This window comes from Excalfactoria chinensis, chromosome 29 (assembly GCF_039878825.1).
Source record: "Excalfactoria chinensis isolate bCotChi1 chromosome 29, bCotChi1.hap2, whole genome shotgun sequence".
Classification (NCBI taxonomy): domain Eukaryota; kingdom Metazoa; phylum Chordata; class Aves; order Galliformes; family Phasianidae; genus Excalfactoria; species Excalfactoria chinensis.
Window position 1 is genome coordinate 264,625 of NC_092853.1, and position 23,598 is coordinate 288,222.

The window sequence follows — 23,598 nt, forward strand, 5'->3', positions numbered from 1 at the left end:
CCTTCCTTCCTTCACTTCCTTCCTTCCTCCTTCCCTTCCTTCCTCCCTCCCTCCCTTCCTTCCTCCTCCCTCCCTCCCTCCCTCCCTCCCTCCCACCTCCCTCTCCTTCCTTCCTTCCTTCCTTCCTTCCTTCCTTCCTTCCTTCCTTCCTTCCTTCCTTCCTTACTTCCTTCCTTCCTTCCTCCTTCCTTCCTTCCTTCCTTCCTTCCTTCCTTCCTTCCTTCCTTCCTTCCTTCCTTCCTTCCTTCCTTCCTTCCTTCCTTCCTTCCTTCCTTCCTTCCTTCCTCCCTTCCTTCCTCCCTTCCTTCCTCCCTTCCTTCCTCCCTTCCTTCCTCCCTTCCTTCCTCCCTTCCTCCCTCCTTCCTCCCTTCCTTCCTCCCTTCCTTCCTCCTTCCTTCCTCCTTCCTCCCTTCCTTCCTTCCTTCCTTCCTTCCTTCCTCCTTCCTTCCTTCCTTCCTTCCTTCCTTCCTTCCTTCCTTTTCTTTCTTCCTTCCTTCCTTCCTTCCTTCCTTCCTTCCTTCCTTCCTTCCTTCCTTCCTTCCTTCCTTCCTTCCTTCCAAGAGAAGCTCTCACACATTATAGAGAGGAGGCATTTACCTATATTTGCATGATATGCATATTTGTATATTTGCATATATTTGCATATTTGCATGATCGATCTGGATCTCAGGACTGTTCATCTGCCACATTTTTTGCAATGCTTTTAAATCTGACCCAAAAGATAATTTAAAGTAAGCAGCGGCAAAATACAAAACCACATAAAGAAACATAAAGTCGCTGATTCTATCCTATTTCTTGATCTCTCTTGCTGGCAGGATGGCTTATGTTTTACCTGAGTATGTTTGTTTTCCTGTAACCATCAACTCTTTCACTTTCCTCCTTTCCCTCAGCTTTTGTTGCTGAGCATAAAGTCCCGAGGCTACATGACAAAACATTGTTCAGCTCCCTTGGCTTTTAACTCATAATGTTTTGCCCACCATAAGCCCTATTCCCCTGTGCTGCTTTAGGCAATGAACTAGAAGTGGGTGGATGGGAGGTAGGTGGTTTTAGCTTGCTTTAGTTCACTTTGCTCTAGTCCTTTATCAATTACCAATAAACTACACGAGTCTCCCCTATACCGAGCTGGTACTGGTAGTAACAATAATTCATGCATTCATTTCTTGTTCTCATCTCAACCAATGAGCCTTTTTCCGTAGCATTTCCCCTCCTCCCCCACTTACTCAGGCTTGCCAGACACGCATTTTTCGCATTGTGGAGTGACACTACAGTTACTGTAGATGCCTCACTTCAGCTGAAGGAATTTAGCACCAGGTCTCAAGAGAAAGGTCAAGCATCTCAAATGTCAGCTGAACCACAGTAGAGCCATTTAGACAGATGGATCCCATCTTTAAATTAAAAGTGGCTACCTTAAAAATACGATTCTAATCCACAGAAGCCAACAAATGGAAATACATATCATTCGAAGTTATGGATCAGAAGGGAATATTACAAAAAAAGAAAAGATAAAGATGGATATATGAGAATTTACCTGTACAGAAATGGGTGAGTTCATAAATTCAACTGGAACTCTGACTGCACAGTTAAATATAAAATGTACACGGCGTAAAAAGAAAGGCAACTATGAATCACATGAAAGAAGGCGGTGCTGGCATTCTTCCCCATTGGTAGGATTTGGTTCCTCCTCTTTCTGAGCTTCAGCAGTTTCCTATGTGCCTTTCCAGGTCTATCTAAGTGGCAACAGGGCAATTCTGATGTAGACGACAAAACTGAAACACTTTTCTTACTTCTGCTGCCCTTCCTGGGCTCAGTTCACCCTTTTAATCCCAATCCCACTCCTCATTGAGTAGCACAGAACACAGGGAATGAGCCTGTAAATTATCTTCTGCTCCTTTCCCTGCTGCAGTGTGGGTTCTTTCCAGAGGCTGCAATCCTTTAGGATCAACCTGCTCCACACTGTAGTCATCCCCTCCCTGTTGTATTGGCTATGAAATCCAACACATCCTGGCTGTCCAGCTGATTTCCACTTCATTGAATGTTCCACTCAGTATGTATCTCTATGAGGACATTACAGGAGACAGTATCAAAAGCTGCTGAAGAGCAGCTCAACAGCTTCCTCTGCTTTCTTATCATCCACCTCATTGTAGAAGTCTATCAGATTAAGAAAGCATGATTTGCCCTTTACAGAGCCATGCTGACTGTACTTTATCACATTCCTGTTTTGTTTGGAGAGTTTCCTCCAGCTCCTTCCCAGAGACTGTAATGAAACTGGCCTGTAGTTACCTGAGTCTTCCTACTGCCTTTCTTGGAGTGGTTGTTTGCTCTCTTCCTTTTCTCCAAACCACGACGAGCTTCCAAAGATAACTGAGAGTGGTCTTTCAATGACATCAGCCGGCTCCTTCAGAGCTGCTGAATACAGCCCATTGGGCTCCATGGACTTGTGTATGTCTGATTACTTTTGAGCACTCCCTTACATGGTTCTCCTCCGGCAAGGGCAACACTTTTCTTCCTCTTTCCTCTCTTCACTCTTTCTTGAAGAAAATTCAGTTTCATTTCTAAGGCAGATAAAAACATTACATAGAATCATAGGATGGCCTGGGTTGAGAGGGACCACAATGATCATCCAGTTCCAACCCCCCTGCTATATGCAGGGTCACCAACCAGCAGACCCGTCTGCCCAGAGCCACATCCAGCCTGGCCTTGAATGCTTCCAGGGGATGGGGATGGGGCAACCACAGCCTCCTTGGGCAACCTGTTCGAATGCATCACCACCCTTTCGGTGAAAAATTTCCTCCTAATATCCAACCTAAATCTTCCCTTGTCCTAAAACAATTTGAAACCATTGAAACCATTCCCCCTTGTCCTATCACTATCAACTCACATACACAGTACTTGCTGCATTATATTTCAAGGAAGAAACAGTTGTGAGAGGTAATATTAAGAGGCAATTCCAGTGAAAACCCAAGAATGTCTGTATTCATAGGCATGGTCTACTTCAAAGTTACCCCCATTTCAGACCAGGTTTTCTCAGTGATATCTGCCAAGATCCAGGGACAAAAACCCTCCATTTACAACACACCTTGACAAGAAAGTACTGATATAACAATATAACAGCATTTGGCCTTCAGGCAGAGCTGCACTATAAGTTAATCTTTAATGTTTCAGTCTTCATTTCGATTCACAAAATCACAGAATCACAGAATTGTAGGGGTTGGAAGGGACCTCTAGAGATCATCGAGTCCAACCCCCCTGCCAAAGCTGGCTCCCTACACCATGTCACACAGGTAGGCGTCCAGGCGGGTCGTGAATATCTCCAGAGAAGGAGACTCCACCACCTCCCTGGGCAGCCTGTTCCAGTGCTCCGTCACCCTCACCGTAAAGAAGTTCTTGAGCACATTCGTGCAGAACTTCCTATGCTGAAGTTTCAGCCCATTGCCCCTAGTCCTGTCCCCACGCACTACTGAAAACAGACCAGCCTGGCCACTATGGCTCCCGCACTTCAGGTATTTATAAACCTGGATCAAGTCCCCTCTCAGCCTTTTTTCTCAAGGCTAAACAGGCCCAGTTCCCTAAGTCTCTCCTCATAGGGGAGATGCTTCAGGTCCTTCACCATCTGTGGCCCTCCACTGGACTCTTTCCAAGAGATCCCTGTCTTTTTTGTACTGGAGAGCCCAGAACTGGACACAGTATTCCAGATGAGGCCTCACCAGGGCAGAGTAGAGGGGGAGGATCACCTCCCTCGAACTGCTGGACACGCTCTTTTTTATGCACCCCAGTATGCAATTGGCCCTTTTGGCTACAAGGGCACACTGCTGACTCATGGCCAACCTGTTATCTACCAGGACGCCCAGGTCCCTCTCTGAAGAGCTCCTCTCCAGCAGTTCTTCCCCAGCCTGTCCTGGAGCATGCAGGTATTTCTTCCTGAGTGCACGACTCTACACTTGCTTTTGTTAAGCCTCATCTGGTTTCTAACTTCCCAGCTCTCCAGCCTGTCCAGGTCTCGCTGAATGGCAGCACAGCCTTCAGGCGTGTCAGCCAATCCTCCCAGCTTCGTGTCATCAGCAAACTTGCTGAGGGTGGCCACTATCCCCTCATCAAGGTCGCTGATGAAGATGTTGAACAAGACTGGACCCAGCACAGACCCCTGGGGGACACCGCTAGTCACAGGCCTCCAGCCGGACACCGCACCGCCAACGACAACCCTCTGCACTCTGCCAGTCAGCCAATTCTTGATCCACTTCACCGTCCACTCATCTATCCCACACTTCCTCAGCTTTGTTATAAGGATGTCATGGGCGACTGTATCAAAAGCCTTACTGAAATCAAGGTTAGACTACATCTACCACTCTCCCCCCCTCCACCCAGCCAGTGACATCTTCATAAAAGGCCACCAGGTTGGGCGAGCACGACCTCCCCTTGGTGAACCCATGCTGAGTGCTCCTGATAACCTCCTTTACTCCCAGTTGTCTGGAGATGGCATCCAGCACAAGCTGTTCCATCACCTTCCCTGGGACAGAGGTATGGGCCACAGTAATTCCACCACTCATTGCCACGGTGTTAATCTCAGGAGGCTGAAATGCCAGGGGCACGGCCATCAGTAGCCTTTGAATAGCAGCCATTCCTGCTCAGCTCCATCCACATTCCCATTTGCTCCTCACATGGTACCATCACAAACACAAAACGATGACAGAGAAACTGAGTATTGGTGGAAGGGATGGTTTGCAAGGGAACAGTCCCACTCACCTTTCTCCTTCACTCACAGACCACCTCCTCCCTGACTGAAGGGAAATCTCCCATTCCCCAGATTCTCTCATCAACCACCAGGGTCTGGGATTCCTGAGGGAGAGCCCTTTCACTAAAGACAGAGGCAAAGAAGGCATTCAGTATTTCCACCTTCTCAGCATCCCCCATTACCAGAACACCCCCCTCACTTAGTATGGGGCCCACATTCTCCCTAGCCTTCCTTTTGCTGTTAACGTACTTAAAAAAAGCCTTTTTTATTATCCTTTATCTCTTTAGCTAGATTCAGCTCCAGGTGGGCTTTAGCCTTCCTGGTCGCATCTCTGCAGTCCCTGAATACATTCTTATATTGTTCCCAAGTGTCCAGACCCTTTTTCCACATATCGTGTACTTTCTTCTTTCTGCAGAGCTTGCACATGAGTTCCTTACTCATCCACGCAGGTCTCCTGGCACCTTTTCCCAACTTCTTAGTTACAGGAACGCACCGATCCTGAGCCTGGAAGAGGAGCCGTTTGAATGCTAACCAGCTCTCACAGGCCCCCTTGCCTTCTAGCACCCTGGCCAACGGGATAGCCCCAAGTAGGTCCCGGAGGAGATCAAAGTTGGCTCTCCTGAAGTCCAGGGTAGCAATCCTACTTTTTGTTTTGCTTCCTCCACTCAGGATCTCAAACTCCACCATCTCATGGTCGCTACAACCCAAGCTACCCCCAACTTTTACTTCCTTAATGAGTCCTTCCTTGTTGGTGAGAATAAGGTCCAGCAGTACCCCACCCCATGTCGCTACTTCGACCATCTGCATCAGAAAATTATCTTCAACACACTGCAAGAATTGTCGAAGCACCTCTTGGTACTGTTTTGCCACCAGACAACAGGGATAAAGCCCAGTTCTTACCATCATGAAAATGCTGCTCCCTTCTGCTCTTGTTAGCTGAGGACCTGTAGATCTACCACCTGATGTAAGATTCTTAGAAGTAATATTCACGTGTTCTCTGCCTCATTATAAAAACTGGAATTAATACACACGTAGAGTCAGTTGTGTCTGACACCAGTGAACCTATTAAAGGAGCAGGGAGGTGGTGGAACATCACCCCAGCTGCAGTGTGTACTATGGGAAGAAGAAAATGGGGTCTGCCAGAATCTGGGGGCAGGATGTGAGACAGGAACTGAAGTTCCTCTTGGTAGCTCTTGAGATTCTACCCATGACCTCATTGCTGCCTACTTGAACTACGAGAAGTGGGTAATAATCAGAGGGCTTCGTAAGACAAGGGAGATTCCTAATAACATCCCTGGCCAATGACCCAGGGAGACAACAGACTTCCCTGTGATTAGGGTCCAGTAGATAAGTAGGGCCCTCAGTTTCCTTCAGATTGGAGTCCCTATGATATCAGCCAGGAAGTATTTACTGAGAAGCAAGGACCTGACAGCAGTACAGAATGGGTTGGGTTGGAAAGGAACTCAAAGATCATCTTGTTCCAACCCCACATGCTATGTGCAGGGTCACCAACCAGCAGACCAAGCTGCCCAGAGCCACATCCAGCCTTGGCCTTGAATGCCTACAGGGACGGGGCATCCATAGTCTCCTTGAGCAACCTGTTCCAGTGTGTCACCACTCACTGGGAGGAAAACTTCCTCCTGATATCCAACCTAAATCCCTCCTGTCTCAGTTTAAAACCATTTCCCTATGTCCTACCACTGTCCATCCTTGTAAACAGGCATTCTCCCTCCTGCTTATATGCATACCTCAATCTCTGGAAGGCCACAATGATGTTTTCCTGGAGCCTTCTCTTCTCCAAGCTAAACAAGCCCAGTTCCCTTAACCTTTCCTCATAGGAGAGATGCTCCAGCCCTCCGAGCATCTTAATGGCCTCCTCTGGACCCATTACATGAGCTCCACACCCTTCCTGTGCTGAGAGCCCCAGGCCTGGATGCAGCACTGCAGATGGAACCTCACAAAGAGCCAATTAGAGGGGGACAATCACCTCCCTCTCCCTGCTGGCCACCCCTATTTAAATGCAGCCCAGGATACAACTGAACTTTCTTGGGCTCTCTTTGGTGAATTCACTCTTCTCTCATTCTGTGGAGATGTCTCTGGCCCACTATTTATGTCTGAAAATGAGAGCAACAGGGCAAACATTTAACAGCAACCATGCCTGACCATTCTCCCTTAGTCCATTCCACTTCTCTACCTGCATCCATATTGTCTCCCATGAGTCTGAGAGTGAGCAAGCATCTGTGGAGTGCTGCAATTCTAACCTGTGGCTGTAAGCTAAACTGCAACATCAGGCCACCTGGAAAGAGCAGGGGCAGGAAAACAGCACATCCTATGTGCCAGGAAAGATGGGATTTAGCACAGATTCATCTGCCTGGTCTGCCCTGGCTCTGATCATTTCTGGCTTGGCCTGGAAAGCCTCTATAATATTCACCCTTCCTCAGGATATCCGCACTTGGATGTTGCAGAGAGCAAAGACCTGAAAGGAAGCCTTTGTAAGAAGCAACGTGGGTAGGAAAAGAAATCAAAGTCACTATTTCCTAGAGGCCACATCTCCTGGACATAGAGCTTGTCCTTCCACTTGGGGCTCCCTGTTACTTAATGTGTCTTCACCAAGGTTCCCTCAACACCCCTTGGAAGTTGTGTTGGTGGACGTGGTTTAGTGGGAGCTATTGGCAAAAATGAATAGTAGGACTGGATGATCTTGTAAGTCTTTTCCAACCTTGGTGATTGATTCTATGATTCTATGATTCATGGAACACAGAGTCACAGAACTGCAGGGGTTGGAATGGACTTCTAGGGCTCACTGACTCCAACCCCATTGCTAAAGCAGGTTCCCTATAAGCAGGTCATGCAGGAGGGTGTCCAGAAGCATCTGGGATGTCTCCAAAGAAGGAAGACTCTGCCACCTCTCTGGGCAGCTTGTTTCAGTCCCCACTGGAACAATGTGAAGAAGCTCTCAATATAAAGAAGTTAGTGAGTATATTTGTATGGAGCTTCCTATAATCCTTTTTCTTCTTGGCCTTCCGAGCTTTGTCTTCTCAGAACTGGATGCAGAAGTACAAATGTGGGCTGACCAGGGCAGAGCAGAGGGGAAGAATCACTTTGCTCGCTCTACTGGCCACATGCAGTTGGCTGAGGAGCAGCGTGGTTGGGTCCTGCTGTTAGGAAAGGATCAGCCTGGCCTGTCCAAGACCTGTTGCTTCATAGCACTGCACTGAGCTCTTCTGCATAACCACCCTCCATTTATTCTGCATGCTCTGCAGAACCCTGCTCCGGCTCCCAGACCTGAGAATGAAGCCAGTTTATAAGCTCACCCTGAAGAGGACTGATCGTGCCTGAACACATCATGCTTAGAGGGACAGACCCCTCATGTCCTGTGCTCTCATAAATCCCACCCAACATGTTCTAAGGCTTGACCACAGGCTGTGTAAATACCGGTCCAGCATACTTACATTTAGTTTCATATTCCTGAGCTATTTTTCGAACACAGGCAGAATTTTGCTGAGATTCTGGATCTTCATATTCAAATGAAAGATATAGAAAAGAGGAAATGTAAGAATTTATTATTATTTTTTTTTCCTCATAAAGAACTATGTAAATATACTGAAGAGCTGTTATGGAATTACACATCATTTAGGCAGCTCAGGTGGAAGGTGGTGGCTCTTCACTGCGACTACAGTTTTTCCAGTGGAAAGAAGATAATGGGATATGTCAAAATACAGGGGGGAATTATTAATCCGATTCTCAAACCTGCAGAGAAAGCTCCACAGAGAGGGGATATGGCTGTGAGGTGAGGAGATGGGATAACCATGAGATGAGCATCACACATGATGGGCAGAGCTACATTTATGGCTCTAATTACCTCTTTTCTGTCTTTCTGGAATGCCTTCCCCATTGCCCAGCTTGGAGAGTCTTTTCTCATTTATGTTAAGTGAATCCACGCTGCTATTGTGCTGAGTGGGATGCCCTGGTACATTGCTGAAAGCTGGAAAAGGCAATCAGAGTTTTAACTGCAGATGTAGGGAGATCAATCTGTACTCATAGCTACTGGATCAGGGCTTCCTCCCAGTAGATCCTGAACTCTTCCTAAGGCTTCATTTGCTTTCAATGAGGGAAAAGAACAACTGCATTCTGTGAAAGTCTGATGTTGGACTGGTCTCACTGAATTGAGCGCAGGCTCCATTTTGTCATTGATTTTTTATGAAATGCAGAGCATGTAACTTTAAGGTATATCAATACCTCCAGTGACAGGGTGGTATGAATGCCTTTTGTAAAGCTTCAGGCTTCTCAGGCAATGTAAGAGTTTAGATGGTACAGTGAGATCTTAGGGACCTCTTTTTCTTCTTATTTATGCAACATTATCTTGTACACATCTGGTTCCTGGTATCCACATTGCAAAGCCAAAAGATTACATCAAAAATGTCTATTTGTGACATAGACTCCCAAAAAGACACTTGGAAACAAGCACCCTTTCAGTAGTGCCATAACCCATAAGAATTATACCGACTCTCCGTGTTGAACTTACCACTCTCACATATTATTATAGCAGACACATTGAGAGAAAGATCTGCAATGCAAAATTAGTAAATTAAGAAAAAGCAGAAACAAAGCCAATATTAATAAAATGGGCTTCCAAAGGACAGATTGTTGAATATGTCATTGAATATCCAGGACCAGTTTTCCCACTCTGCAACATAGGACTGTTCTCAGAGCCACTGGAGCATCTTTGACATAGACATCCACTCAGTCTGAAAACTACTATATAATAATAATCACGTTCCTGTGCTTACTAATTCATCCTAATTGGGTACAATGAAGTCACTGCATTGCTAGGACAAGGAGATTCATCCAGTGTTGCCATTCTTCTCATGATTATGCTTGGCTGTTGCTCACTGTGTTTCTATTTTGCTCTCTTGGGACGCATGTCCTGTTCTATACCAAAGGGAGAGCAGTCACATCCCCCATAGCTAAAGTGACCTGGAATGATGCTTGTGTGGACAGAAGAGGGGCAAGAGGTGAGAGGAAGGCTTTAGTTGAGCCCCTGAAGTCGCAGACTTATTTTTTATAATACTCCCAGTTTTTAAAGATGGTTCAATTTCTCTTACATTACCATCTAAAGACACAAGAAACTCCACTCTTACCAGGTGTCCAAGACATCTCCTGCTTTCAACTTCCTCTTATTCTTTTCTAAAAGGCTGGTCTGCAAGACAAAGACAAATAGAGGACAGAGCAGTGGGGTGGCCACAGGCCTAGAGAACTGCAGGCAGTCATTGGGATGACCTGATGGCCTCCAGCTGAACACTAGCAGTCTTTGGAGCTAAGCATTCTCACACTAACACAAAAGGCCAAAATGCCAAACATTCGTGGCATCTGCAGGATGCAGCAGGAGGTGATTGACACCTGCCACTCTCTTCTACTAAGGCGGAGGATGTGGTCATACACCTTCAAACTAACTCCAGTGATGGAAGAGATACTGACCAAGCACTGTGTCTTGTAGACCTGGACTGATACCACTAAGCCACTCCGTCCCATTTCCCCTCCACTGCTAATGGGGAAGGAAAAAAGGACAACAAAGCTCCTCATCAAGACAAAGAGAAGGAAATTGCTTTCCAGTTGACATCATGGGCAATACAGACTCAAAGTCCAAGAGCAGGCAAGAGAGACTTTGGAGTACTGGGATGATTGTTTAGTAGATCGAAGACACAGACAGTGCTTTCTGCTATCCTTCCATCAGCAGGGAAATACAATGGAAGGAACAATCAGCTCCAGCTGACCAATATGTGCCTCTGAGCCAGCAGAATATTAGGTATTTCAATCACAGAATCAAAGAATCGTAGGACCCCAACGTTTCAGCCCCCCGATGCTATGTGCAGGGTCACCAACCAGCAGACCAGGCTGCCCAGAGCCACATCCAGCTTTGGACTTGAATGCTTCCAGGGATGGGGTATTCACAACCTCCTTGGGCAACCCGTTCTAGTGTGTCACCACACTCCGGGTGAAAAAGTTCCTTCTAATCTTCTAATCCTTCTGATCCTTCTAATCACCCGACAGTGTGCCCGGGTGGCCAAGAAGGCCAACGGCATCCTGGCTTGCATCAAGAACAGTGTTACTAGCAGGAACAGGGAGGTAATTGTCCCCCTGTACTCAGCATTGGTGCGGCCGCACCTTGAGTACTGTGTTCAGTTTTGGGCCCTCACTGCAAGAAAGACATTGAGGCCCTGGAACATGTTCAGAGGAGAGCAACAAAGCTGGTGAGGGGTCTGGAGCACAGGCCTTATGAGGAGAGGCTGAGGGAACTGGGATTGTTCAGCCTGGAGAAGAGGAGGCTCAGGGGAGACCTTATAGCTCTCTATAACTTCCTGAAGGGAGGTTGTGGTGACCTGGGGGTTGGCCTCTTCTCTCGTGTAGACAGTGATAGAACTAGAGGGAATGGTTTCAAGCTGCGACAGGGGAGGTTCAGGCTGGACATTAGGAAGTATTTCTTCTCAGAAAGGGTAGTCAGGCATTGGAATGCACTGCCCAGGGAGGTGGTAGAGTCACCGACCATGGTAGTGTTCAAGATACGTTTGGATGTTGCGTTGAGGAATATGGTTTAGCTGGGAAGTATTGGTAATGGTTGGACTAGATGATCTTCCAGGTCATTTCCAACCTGAAAAATTCTGTGATTCTGTAATCTCTAACCTAAACCTCTCCTGTCTCAGTTTAAAACCATTCCCCCTTATCCTGTCACTATCCACACTCATAAAAAGCCAGCCCATCATATAGTAGGACCCTTCTGGTTGTAAGCACACGCTGCTGTCTAATGTCCAGCTTCCCACCTACCAGGACCCCCAAGTCCTTCTCCACAGGACTTTAACAAAATGAAAGCAAGCTTTTTTCCTTTAGGCTACATTCCTCTTCTTGTTTTATCCCTCTGTAGTCAGCAAGGAACAACAGGCCACATAGAACACCCAGCAATTATTTGATGCATTTTTATTCTTCAAGAATCATGCTGAATATATATATATATAAATGCAGTAACGTACCTTGAATGAATTCTCACCCCAGTGGTTTCTCTCTTGAGCTGAACTGGCTTTCACTTGAACTGAAACAACGCAGTTACTGGAAGTTTAAAGTATAGTTGGACTTTATGCAGTTACAGCAATGAGAGCTCATAAAAACTACCCTTAACCTCTCACTGCCTGGCAGAAGAATTTTTATCAACTTGGGCTGGTGCTGTTCCAAGTGTAAGTCTCATTGGAGCACTTTGTCTCCTTCTATGGAAGGTTTGCTTGTACCCTGTGGAAGAACATCTGCAGGACATGCGTGGTGTGCAGGTGAAGTTATTATCTTATATCGCTGATGACACGAAGCTGGGAGGACTGGCTGACACACCTGAAGGCTGTGCTGCCATTCAGCGAGACCTGGACAGGCTGGAGAGCTGGGCAGTAAGAAACCGGATGAGGTTTAACAAAAGCAAGTGTAGAGTCTTGCATCTAGGTAGAAATAATTGCATGCACCAGGACAGGCTGGGGGAAGACCTGCTGGAGAGGAGCTCTGCTGAGATGGACCTGGGTGTCCTGGTGGACGACAGGTTGGCCATGAGCCAGCAGTGTGCCCTTGTAGCCAAAAAGGCCAATGGCATTCTGGGGTGCATTAAAAAGAGCGTAGCCAGCAGGTTGAGGGAGGTGATCCTCCCCCTCTACTCTGCCCTGGTGAGGCCTCATCTGGAATACTGTGTCCAGTTCTGGGCTCCCCAGTATAAAAAAGACAGGGATCTCTTGGAAAGAGTCCAGCGGAGGGCCACAAAGATGGTGAAGGGCCTGGACCATCTCCCCTATGAGGAGAGACTTAGGGAACTGGGCCTGTTTAGCCTTGAGAAAAGAAGGCTGAGAGGGGACTTGATCCAGGTTTATAAATACCTGAGGGGTGGGAGCCATAGTGGCGAGGCTGGTCTGATTTCAGTAGTGCGTGGGGTCAGGACTAGGGGAAATGGGCTGAAACTTCAGCATAGGAAGTTCCGCATGAATGTGCGCAAGAACTTCTTTACAGTGAGGGTGACGGAGCACTGGAACAGGCTGCCCAGCTGGGAGGTGGTGGAGTCTCCTTCTCTGGAGATATTCAAAACCCGCCTGGACGCCTACCTGTGCGACGTGGTGTAGGGAGCCTGCTTTGGCAGGGAGGTTGGACTCGATGATCTCTAGAGGTCCCTTCCAACTCCTATAATTCTGTGATTCTGTGATTCTGTGATCTTAGATACGCCTCTGGTACAGATGATATATGAATTGCTCCTACACAGTGCAAGTAGTCCCCTAAGGGAAAAACAGCTCTCATATCAGGAATAGGTCACTGCACTGGTATCACAATAGGACAAAGATTACTTTATTTAAAAGTGCTAGAAAAGACGCTGAAAAGACACAAACAAGCTCAGCAGAAGAAGCCAAAACCACAATTTATTCCCTTTTCATAGCATAGAATAACTGAATCACCAAAGCTGGTAACGACCTCCAAGATCATCCAACCCAAACTTCCACCTACAGCCAGTATTTCCCAAGCAAACCATGCCCCTTAATAGACCATCTAAACAGTTCTTTCACACCTTCATGGATGCCGACCCCACCACCCTTGTGGGCAGCCCGTCCCACTTGAATTGGAATCTCTGCCACAGAAGCAAAGCAGAATTTATTTCAAGATTCAATGGGGTCTCAATAATTCCCCATTCCCAGCCGTGCTCTCAATCCTGTAAAAACACTTTACCCACTAAACTGATGTGTGTAGGGCAAAAAGCAAAAGCATTTGTGGTTTAGTGTTACAGAGGTTGTACTTCCTATAGGACAGGGCAGAGGTTACAGGGTGCAGCTGCTTCAGGGCTTCCAAAGGCCAATGGGTGGGAGGGATGTAGATGCCAATGAAGTGTGAAGCACTTCCAGGTGTGTGGTTTTCTTATAGAGCTCAGGGAATGTAATGGGACAGGTATCTTTCTCCATCTATATGTGTATAAATGAAAGCTGATCGCTAAGTTATGTTTTAATGCACATCATCGCTAGGTAGTTTCGAAGAGCATTGCCTCTGAAATGTCGGATGATCAAGTACTAGACCAGAAAACTTCCTTCACACACTCCAGATGTGTCCTGCAGTGTGTATTTGGACAGTCTATGGGTCGCTACGGGTCTCTGTGGGTCTCTATGCGTCTCTTATTGGATTAGTTCAGCCTGTATGTGGGTGGTGGGATGAGCCAATGAGCAGCTAAGGGGGAGGAGCGAAGTGTTGGGATGAGCCAATGAGCTGTGGAGAAGGGGGCGGGGGGAAGTGCTGCAGCGAGCCAATGAGTGTCCGGGAAGGGGGCCGGGCGAGCGGAGGGGGCGGAGCGAAGCAGTCAAGAGGCGGGGATATGCGCTAGCCAATGAAGCGCTGGAGGTGTAGCTCAGAGGTTAGAGCGCATGCGTCGAAGAGCTTGAGTTCCCGGTTCGATCCCCGGCACCTCCGTGGCTGGCGCGCATCGTTTGCCCTTCGTTCCGCGGTATGCTAATTGGCGCTCATGAATATTCATCAGCGCCGCCTCCTCCCGCTGCCGTGCCCACACAGGGAACGGAGGAGCCGGAAGTCATTGCGCTCAATGGAGGAGCAGAGTGCCGCAGCGGAAGCGTGCGGGGACCAGAACCCAGAGCTGGAGGGATCCAATCCAGCCTCTGCTAATTAGCTTTTCGACGCCTCGTTCCTTCATTAGGCTGCGTTAATTACCAGTCGTTCATTCATTAGGAGGCATTCATTGCTATGGCCCTGATGGGGGTTTGTTTGGGGTGAGTTTTTTTTTTTTGATGTTTTTTGGAGGGTTTTTTTGTCCCAAAATGGGGGGAAGGGGGGAAGAAACAGAGAGGGGAGGGCGGGAGGGAGGGGGAAAGAGGGAAAGTGGAAGGAAAGGAAGGGAAGGAGGGACGGAGGGAGGGAGGGAGAATTCTGGGAGAATTCCAGAATCCAGCACAGCACCTCCTCTGGTCGGATGGTCAAGTACTAGACCAGAAAACATTCTTCATACACTCCAGGTGTGTTCTGCAGTGTGTATCTGGACAGTTGCCCTTCATCCTATATGGGAATAAAATTTATAAGCCTCATTATTAGCAGTTGAGGCTGAATTCCACAGCACTTAATGCTGCCTGCATTATTTAGTACACAGTTTATGTCAGGAATAGAAATCTGAAACCAAGAAGCAAAACTGAAGCTGGCAGTGATCGCTTCTGGGATAGGCTTACTTCTCCATATTTTCTTTCTATTCCATTTATTAAGCAGCTTTGGTGAGTTTTCTTTGGCAAAGAAATAGTGAGTGGGTGTTTGATTTAAAGAAATGGTAGGCAGCTGACTGTGCTCAGGAGGTGAAGAAACAGCATGACAGTGTAAATTATGTGGGAGCTGGTGGGCAGAGAAGCTTGCATCATTTGAAGTACTGTCTCTGCCAGTGATTTATGTGCCACTGGTCACACAAACATTGAAAATATTTCTAGGAATTTCAAGAGGTCTCTGTGTTTAGATGAGTTGGCCTTTGAGTTCTGCACCTTTGAGGTGTAGAAAGCTTTATTCAGCTTGTTCAGCCTATAGTGAAAGAAGTGCCTGGAAGAAATGAGGTTAAACAAATCCCTGAAAGCATTTTCTACACCAAGAGAAGGATCATGGCAAAAGGAATGGGTGAGCTCTGAGTTCGGGCTCTGATTCCTCTACCCAAATATACCTCAGTTCAAAGATGACATCAAAATACTCATTGGATTCTGTTGCAGATTCCCTCTAAATTCATACTTCTTGTGAATTCTTTCCACGTGTACTCTACACATGCATGGCCAGTGCACGATATAGAGCCCAGATGGAAAACTTGCTTACAGAAGTAAAATCATGAAATAAAGTCTATAAACTAAAATCTTTCAGAGAATCTCTAGAACTATAGCCAGCCGTAGTCTACTACTAATAAAACTTGCCTAGTCCAGGTATACAGAGTGTTCCCTCAACATTAATCCACTTATCTTAAGTCTTGCACCTAATTGGGCATTCATCATATATCACTGAGGCTCTACTCATATATACATAAAATTACTGGCTGCACTCCCACAACATCAAAGTCCCTTGTGTTTAGATGTCCAATGTCCCATTTTACATTCCCATTTTTGTGCATCACCCGCCAAGTGCACCCAGGTCCCTGGGCAAAAACAGTACCTCGGAGAGGTTTGCCCTTTCCAGACACTGGAAGGACCCAAACTGCTTTTCCCAACATGCTCTTTACGTGTACTACAGGGACCTTATCTCCCTCTACGGTACGTAGGGAGCTGGATGGGTTAGGACCATCATGATTACTAGTTGACCAACCAGGTGTCTTCTGCTAAATGTTTCTCCCAATGTTTAAATGTTCTGCCACCCATTGCTTTCAACATAGTTTTTAACAACCCACTGAATCATTCAATTTTACCAGAAGCTGGTGCATGATATGGAATATGGTAAATCCACTCAATGCCATGATCTTTGGCCCAAGTATTTACAAGGGAATTCTTGAAATGAGTCCCATTATCTGATTCAATTCTTTCTGGAGTGCCATGCTGCCACAGGACTTGCTTCTCCAGCCCTAATATGGTGTTTCAGGTGGTAGCATGGGGTACTGCGTATGTTTCGAGCCACCCAGTGGTTGCCTCTACCGTGGTAAGCAGGTAACGCTTACCATTGTGAGATCGTGGCAAGGTGATATCTTCAACCTGCCATGCCTCCCATACTTATACTTTTGCCATCGCCCTTCCCCCCAAAAAGGTTTAATCCTCTTGGCTTGTTTAATTATGGCACATGTTTCACAGTCATGAATAACCTGTGCAATAGCATCCATAGTTAAGTTCACCCCTCGGTCTCTGGCCCACTTATATGTTGCATCTCTTCCCTGATGGCCCGAGGTCTCATGGGCCCATCGAGCTAGGAATAATTCACCCTTATTCTGCCAGTCTAAGTCTATTTGAGCCACCTCAGTTTTGGCAGTTCGATTGACCTGATGGTTATTTTGTTGTTCTTCAGTAGCCTTACTTTTAGGCACATGAGCATCTACATGGTGCACCTTTACAACAGTGTTCCTTATTTGGGCAGCAATGTCTTTCCACAGTTCAGCAGCCCAAATAGGTTTACCCTTTCGTTACCATTTGTTTTGTTTCCACTGCTGCAACCACCCCCATAAGGCATTTGCCACAATCCATGAATCAGTATAAAGATAAAGCATTGGCCACCTCTCCTTTTCAGCCACATCTAAGGCCAGTCGAACAACCTTTAACTCTGCAAATTGGCTTGACTCTCCTTTACCTTCAGTTGCCTCTGCAACTTGTTGTGTGGGGCTCCACACAGCAGATTTCCATCTGCAGTGCTTCCCCACAATACGACACGATCCATCTGTGAACAGGACAATTTTTTTTTCATTCTCTGGTAGTTCGTTGTATGGTAGGGCCTCTTTAGCATGTGACACCTCTTCTGCAGGTGATGTCCCAAACTTCTTACCCTCAGGCCAGTCCATGATCAGCTCTAGGATTCCAGGACGGCTGAGTTTTCTCATTCTATCTCATTGTGTAATCAGTGCAGTCCACTTACTCCAAGTGGCATCAGTAGCATGATGAATGGAGGGAACCTTTCCTTTGAACATCCAGTTCAGCACTGGCAGTCAAGGTGCTAGAAGGAGCTGTACTTGGGTACCAACTACTTCAGAAACAGCCCGAACCCCCTCATATGCGGCTAAGATCTCCTTTTCAGTTGGGGTGTAACACTCCTCAGACCCCCTGTATTCCTGACTCCAAAATCCCAGGTGTCGGCCTCGGGTCTCCCTTGAGGCTCTTCGCCATAGGCTCCAAGTGGGACCCTTCTCTCCAGCAGCAGTGTAAAGGATGTTCTTTACATCCTGTCCTGTCCGTACTGGCCCCAAGGCCACGGCATGGGCTATCTCTTGTTTAATCTGCTCAAAAGCCTGCTGCTGCTCAGGACCCCATGAGAAATCATTCTTCTTCCGTGTCACCTGATAAAGGGGGCTCACAATGTGACTGTAGTTTGGGACATGCATTCTCCAAAAGCCCAGTACTCCCAGAAAAGATTGGGTCTCTGTCTTGTTGGTGGGCGGAGACATGGCAGTGATTTTGTCAATCACATCCGCTGGTATGTGACAACACCCATCTTGACATTTTATACCTAGGAACTGAATATCCTGAGCAGGCCCCTTCACTTTGCTGCGCTTAATGGCAAAACCAGCTTGCAAAAGAATTTGGATTATCTGCTTTCCTTTCTCAAAAACGTCTGCTGCTATATCACCCCACACAACAATATCCCGAGCAAGTGCTCGGGAGCATTACCCTGTTCCAAGACAGCTTGGATCAATCCATAGCAAATGGTTGGGCTGTGTTTCAACTGCTGGGGTAAACGGTTCCAGGTGTACTGAACACCCCTCCAGGTAAAAGCAAACTGTGGCCTACATTCTGCAGCCAATGGGATGGAAAAGAAGGCATTAGCAATGTCAGTGGTGGAATACCACCTGGCTTCTTTTGACTCCAGTTCATACTGGAGTTCAAGCATGTCTGGTACAGCAGCACTCAATGAGGGTGTGACTTCATTCAGGCCACGGTAATCCACCGTCAGCCTCCATTCTCCACTGGCTTTATGCACTGGCCATATGGGGCTGTTAAAAGGTGAGTGAGTTTTGCTAATCACTTCCAGACTCTCTAGACGACAAATTAGCTTGTGGATGGGAAGCAATGAGTCCCTATTGGTGCAGTACTGCCGTCTGTGCACCACTTTGGTGGCAATTGGTACCTCTTGCTCTTTTACCTGGAGCAACCCCACAGCAGAAGGATCATCTGACAGATCAGGTAAAACTGACAGCTGCTTAACACTGTCTGTGTCAACAGCAGCTATCCCAAAGGCCCATCACAGTATCACAGTATCGTGCCAGTTGGAAGGGACCTTAGAGATCATCGAGTCCAACTCCCGGGATTCGAGCCTTCTGTGTAGCAGAGCGGCACTTCTACCACTTGCACCACAGGGGGGATTCGAACCCCGGGCCTCCAGTGTTGTAAGCGGCACTTCTACCACTGCGCCACCGGGACACACATCAATACCCCTTGGAATCCTTAAAATATCCCATCCTGAGGTAATCGATACCCAATATACATGGAACCTCTGGACCAGTCACAATAGGGTGTTTTGGCCAGTCTTTACCAGTGAGGCTTATTTCAGCCTCCAACATAGTCAACTCTTGGGAACCCCCAGTCACTCCAATTGATTGTGTCCATTGGTGACTTGAGGGCATTAGGATGCACTGTGCACCAGTGTGCACCAGTGTGCACCAGTGTGCACCAGGGCCTTATATTTCTGTGGTTGAGATGTGCCAGGCCACCTAATCCACACAGTCCAGTACACTCTATTGTCCCCTTCCCCCCCCCAGCTGGGGGCAGGGCCCTCTATTTGTTACCTTAGTGGCTTGCAGCAACTGGAGCTTCACCCTTTTGGAATTGGTTTGGCTCATCATGGATGAAGTGGGGGCTGTGTAGCGTTTCCACCACAGCACTTTCTCTCAAAAACTGGATACCTTTCTCCATACCAGTCCATTTCTTTTTCTCAGGCATCAAGTCATCTTTGAAGAGATATCTTTTTCTTACGGCTAACAGCATCCGCTTCCAGAGGGTGTAGGACTGATCGTGGCATGTGCCAATACCTCTGTCCACACCTGAGTCCCTGGCAATGCTACCCAGTTGGTGAGCTTCTCTGTCATCAAGCCACACACTATTAGCCCCATTGTCCCAACATTGAAGTAACCAAGTGACAATAGGCTCCTTCGGGTGGCGTGTGAAGGCCTTTCTTAGATCCCAAATTTCACACAGTTTTAAAGATCGATCAACAATGGTTACGATGTCTTGCTCGCCTCCTACTTTTTCAGGAGCCCTTGGTGTTGACGGTGGCAACTGTGTTGCTGAGGACCCCTCATATGAACCTGTGGGATGTCCAAAAAGTTCTTGCACTTTAGTTACACATTCCTTTTCCCCTGGAGGTCTTATCTCCTCTTCTCTTACATCGTCTGTTTCCTCCACTTCACCCTCCCTCTCTTTCTTCTCTTCTAACTCCCTCCCCTCTTCTAATTGAGTTGAAACTCATTTCATTTTTTGTCCTCTTACAGGGGCAACCAACATTGAATCTGGTGCCCCCTGTGGTTGGTCAGGTTGGCTGGTTCCAATGCTCTCCAGCTTAGCCTGGAGTCTGTCTTGCTGAATTCTGAGGACATTTATTTCAGATTCAAGCATGCCTCAAAGGTAACGCAAACTATTTACTTCAGTTTGGAGTCTGGATTCTGAGTGCTGGACAGCATCTCGCTCAGTTTGGAGTACATCCGTTCAGACTTGAGGCGTCTCGCTTGGATCAGAGGGCATCTCACTCAGACCAGAGGGGGTCTCGCTCGGACTGGGGTGCATCTTGCCTGGACCAGAGGGCATCAAGTTCATCCTGGAGGGTGTCATGCTCGGATCAGAGGGTGTTACGCTTGGACTGGAGGGCGTCATGCTCAGACTGGAGGGCGTCATACTTGGACCAGAGGGTGTCGCGCTCGGACCGGAGGGTGTCATGCTTGGACTGAATGGTGTTGCGCTCAGACTGGAGGATATCGCACTCGGACTGGAGGGCATCACATTCGGACTGGAGAGTGTCACGCTCGGAGTGGAGAGCATCGTGCTTGGACTGGAGAGTGTTGCGCCCAGACTGGATGGCGTTGCGCTCAGACTGGAGAGTGTCATGTCCAGACTGAAGGGCGTCACGCTCGGACTGGAGAGTGTTGTGCTCAGACTGGAGAGTGTCACGCTCGGACCGGAGGGCGTCTTGTTGATATAGGAGGTCATTTCTCTCAGCTAGGAGACTCACTTTCTCAGCTCGGAGATTCTTTTTCTTGGCCTGGAAACTCTCTCGCTCATTGCGTACTGTCTCCTTGAAACTCTCATTTTCAACTCTGAGACTCTCTTTCTCATACCAGAGTGCATCTCGTTGTTGTAGGAGGTCATTTCTCTCAGCTCTGAGACTCTCCTTCTCAGCTCTGAGACTCTCTCTCTCAGCTTCAAAAACTTTTTCCCTCTCTGGAATGGTATTGAATAAGGCCCGATAAGCATTAGCCAGGCCCCAGATCATTTGTGCCTCCTGAGATCTGTCTGAGCCACTACATTCCTGCCTCAAATATCTGATAAAGCTCTCAGGATTCTTCAAGTGTTCAGGAGTAAAGCTCCATGACACTGAATATGTCTGTCTTTTTAAAGTCTCCTCAAAGCCACTCCACACTCCCTGCCACTCAGTATTCTCTGGTTCTGGGGAAAACTTCCTCAGGATGTTATAAATCCAGATACTGATAAGTAAAATAATCAACAGTAAGTTCAGGGAGATTCAACCGGGCATTCAAAAACTGCATAAAGGATTCAAAGAAGGGACGAGGAGCATGGTCAAAAAACATCATTTCTGTAAAATTAGTTGCTCCCTCTGGAGCTGTATGCCACTCTGTATGCTGGTACCAGGTAAGCAGCCCCTGAAGGAACACTTTGATAAAGAAGAACTTATTTATTTATTTATTTATTTATTTTTTCTTCTTCTCTCTCTTTTTTTTAGTAGCAAGATAGCAAAGCTCAAAGTTTACAAATATTCCAGAGTATTGACAGTCCACCCGGACTTTCAAGGTCAAGCTCGCAGGTGCAGAAACCTAAACCTCAGATAGCTTCCTAACGAAACTCTCTGAAAGCAGAGGATTCTTTCTAAAAGCTAAAAAACAGCAGAAAAACAGAAGCTTATGCTCACATTCTCCACCAAAATCTGTCACGGATTAACCAAAAATCTACCTGTGACCATGACAGGGGGGCAGCTGGCCCTCAGGGCCGCTGGCCCAAAAAGGGGAGGGAAAAAGGGAAAGGGAAAAGAAAACAGCGGCAACAATCTAAGGAGGCACACTTATTTACTAAATACTATATTGAAATACAGGATAACACAATATAATACAATATAATTGAAATTAAGGCTAATGAATCAAGCAAAAATAGGAGAGAGAGTGAGTCCCAAAACCGAGAGGCCTACTCTAAGCTCTAGGCGAAAAGGCTGGAATGCTCCCCACGCTCCGAGGATCCAAGAGAGCGATACCAGCCAGGGAGTGAGATTATATAGTATCCTTGTCCTGTGACTTATCCCTGACTGGGATGTCCTCTGGGATACGTAGTCTTCTGAGATCTGAACATTCGGTAAATTATCCATACTTTACATGATGTTATGATGTGGAATACTGAGAGCAAAATTACAAAACCATGACAAGATTCAAGGTGGAACATGAGAGATTTGTAAGCCTGTCCCTTCATCTTTGAAGGTCACATAGATATGACAGGAGGGAAAATACCGTGAGTCACATTTCCCCATTGGTAAAACCAAAAGCTCAAAACAGCCTTTCATTTGATTACGGTTATCAGATTAACGTGGTCAAATATAGGACTACATTACAGCAAGATGTTATCCTTACTGGAGATATGGTAATGAAATCACATGAAAAATCTCACTTTTCTATAAAAGCTTTTAAATCATGTTTTCATGCATGGTATGCCCAACTCTAGGACGTTACCATTTAGAAAAGGCCTGCTGTGAGGCTGTGTAGAAAGAAAGCTACGGAAAGAACAGCAGTAAATCAGTCTGGGAAAATACTGATTTTATTCTTCACACTAAAAGCAAAAATGCAGATCGTTGTTTGGCTGGTGAATGTATACATGACGATGTAGTTCCAGTGTGTACTGATGAGCCCAAGAGTGAGGTGCTAATAAAGATTCACTTTTACGGTCCCTAAAATGATGGAGGGACTATTTAGGCAAACAAAGGAGCACATAATCTGTTCCAAGATCCGCTGAAATCAGCAGAGGCTTGAAGATTCAAAGAGAATGAGGCAAAACAGCAAGACGGTGTTCTCCATGAAGTTACATGTGTTAATGCCTACAGCAGTTTTCACTGGCTACTCACCTTAAGAACACAGTTTTAGTAGCTCAGAGTCTTTCTTTCTTTCCAGCACTGCTACCCATGAGAAAAAAAAAGGAAAGAACTTCCCTTTCTTATCACTTTCAGCAATGCTGAAAGTATAAAAAGCCATTTGACTTTGGACGTCATAGAATGATAGCTGTCCAGCTGAGATGTCCAGTAATATCCCAATCTTCTGTGGTTTTGACCTTAAATTCAAACAAGTCCAAGGGTACACCTGGACTTATGTAGATATCATAGGCCCTAAAAAGACCTTACAATATGAAGAGGAACATTTTTTCCCCCTGTTGGTGTAATATCTCTATCTCCTAACTCTCCCAAAACTATTACGATTTATTTGTCAAAAACTTCCATTGGATGCTTCTTGTGGGCTTCCTTCACATTGTGTTTCATTCCCCACTTGTTATTATGATTTTACATGCTTTCGTTTCATAGAATCTTGGAATGGATTGAGTAGGAAAAGACCTTTAAAGACTTAGTTTAAATACCATGCCATGGGAATGGACATCTTCACCTTCTAGCAAGCTGTTCCAAGTCTCATCAAACCTGATTTAGAACAATTCCAATGATGGAATTTAGATTACTATATAAAATAGATGAATGGTTACTGAGATAATGGAACTGCTGGGACTTGTCATCTTTTTGAGAAAGACTCTCCATGAAGATTCAGAAAGGGGAGCCTTAACTGAATGCAATTGTAATTAGAAGGAAGACTGGAGCAGTCTACAGTACCCAAAGTGAAGAAGGAAGCTTTGGCACCTTTATTCTGCGAACTGAAATCATCACTGCTTAGGAAGTGAAGAACATCGAAACACTACAAAACCCCTCACACGTGCTTCAGGTTTCCTACTAGAATAAGGCAATAGGAA

The 23,598-nt window shown here is 46.5% G+C and overlaps 1 protein-coding gene across 1 annotated transcript in view; it reads right to left on the reverse strand.

Moving 5' to 3' along the window:
* The window catches only part of LOC140263367 (uncharacterized), a 182,118-nt gene that overhangs the window by 34,952 nt on the left and 123,568 nt on the right, over positions 1-23,598 (reverse strand). The window contains 1 exon segment of the mRNA XM_072358248.1: positions 20,230-20,362. Within this exon segment, the coding sequence (XP_072214349.1) occupies positions 20,230-20,362 (133 nt within the window).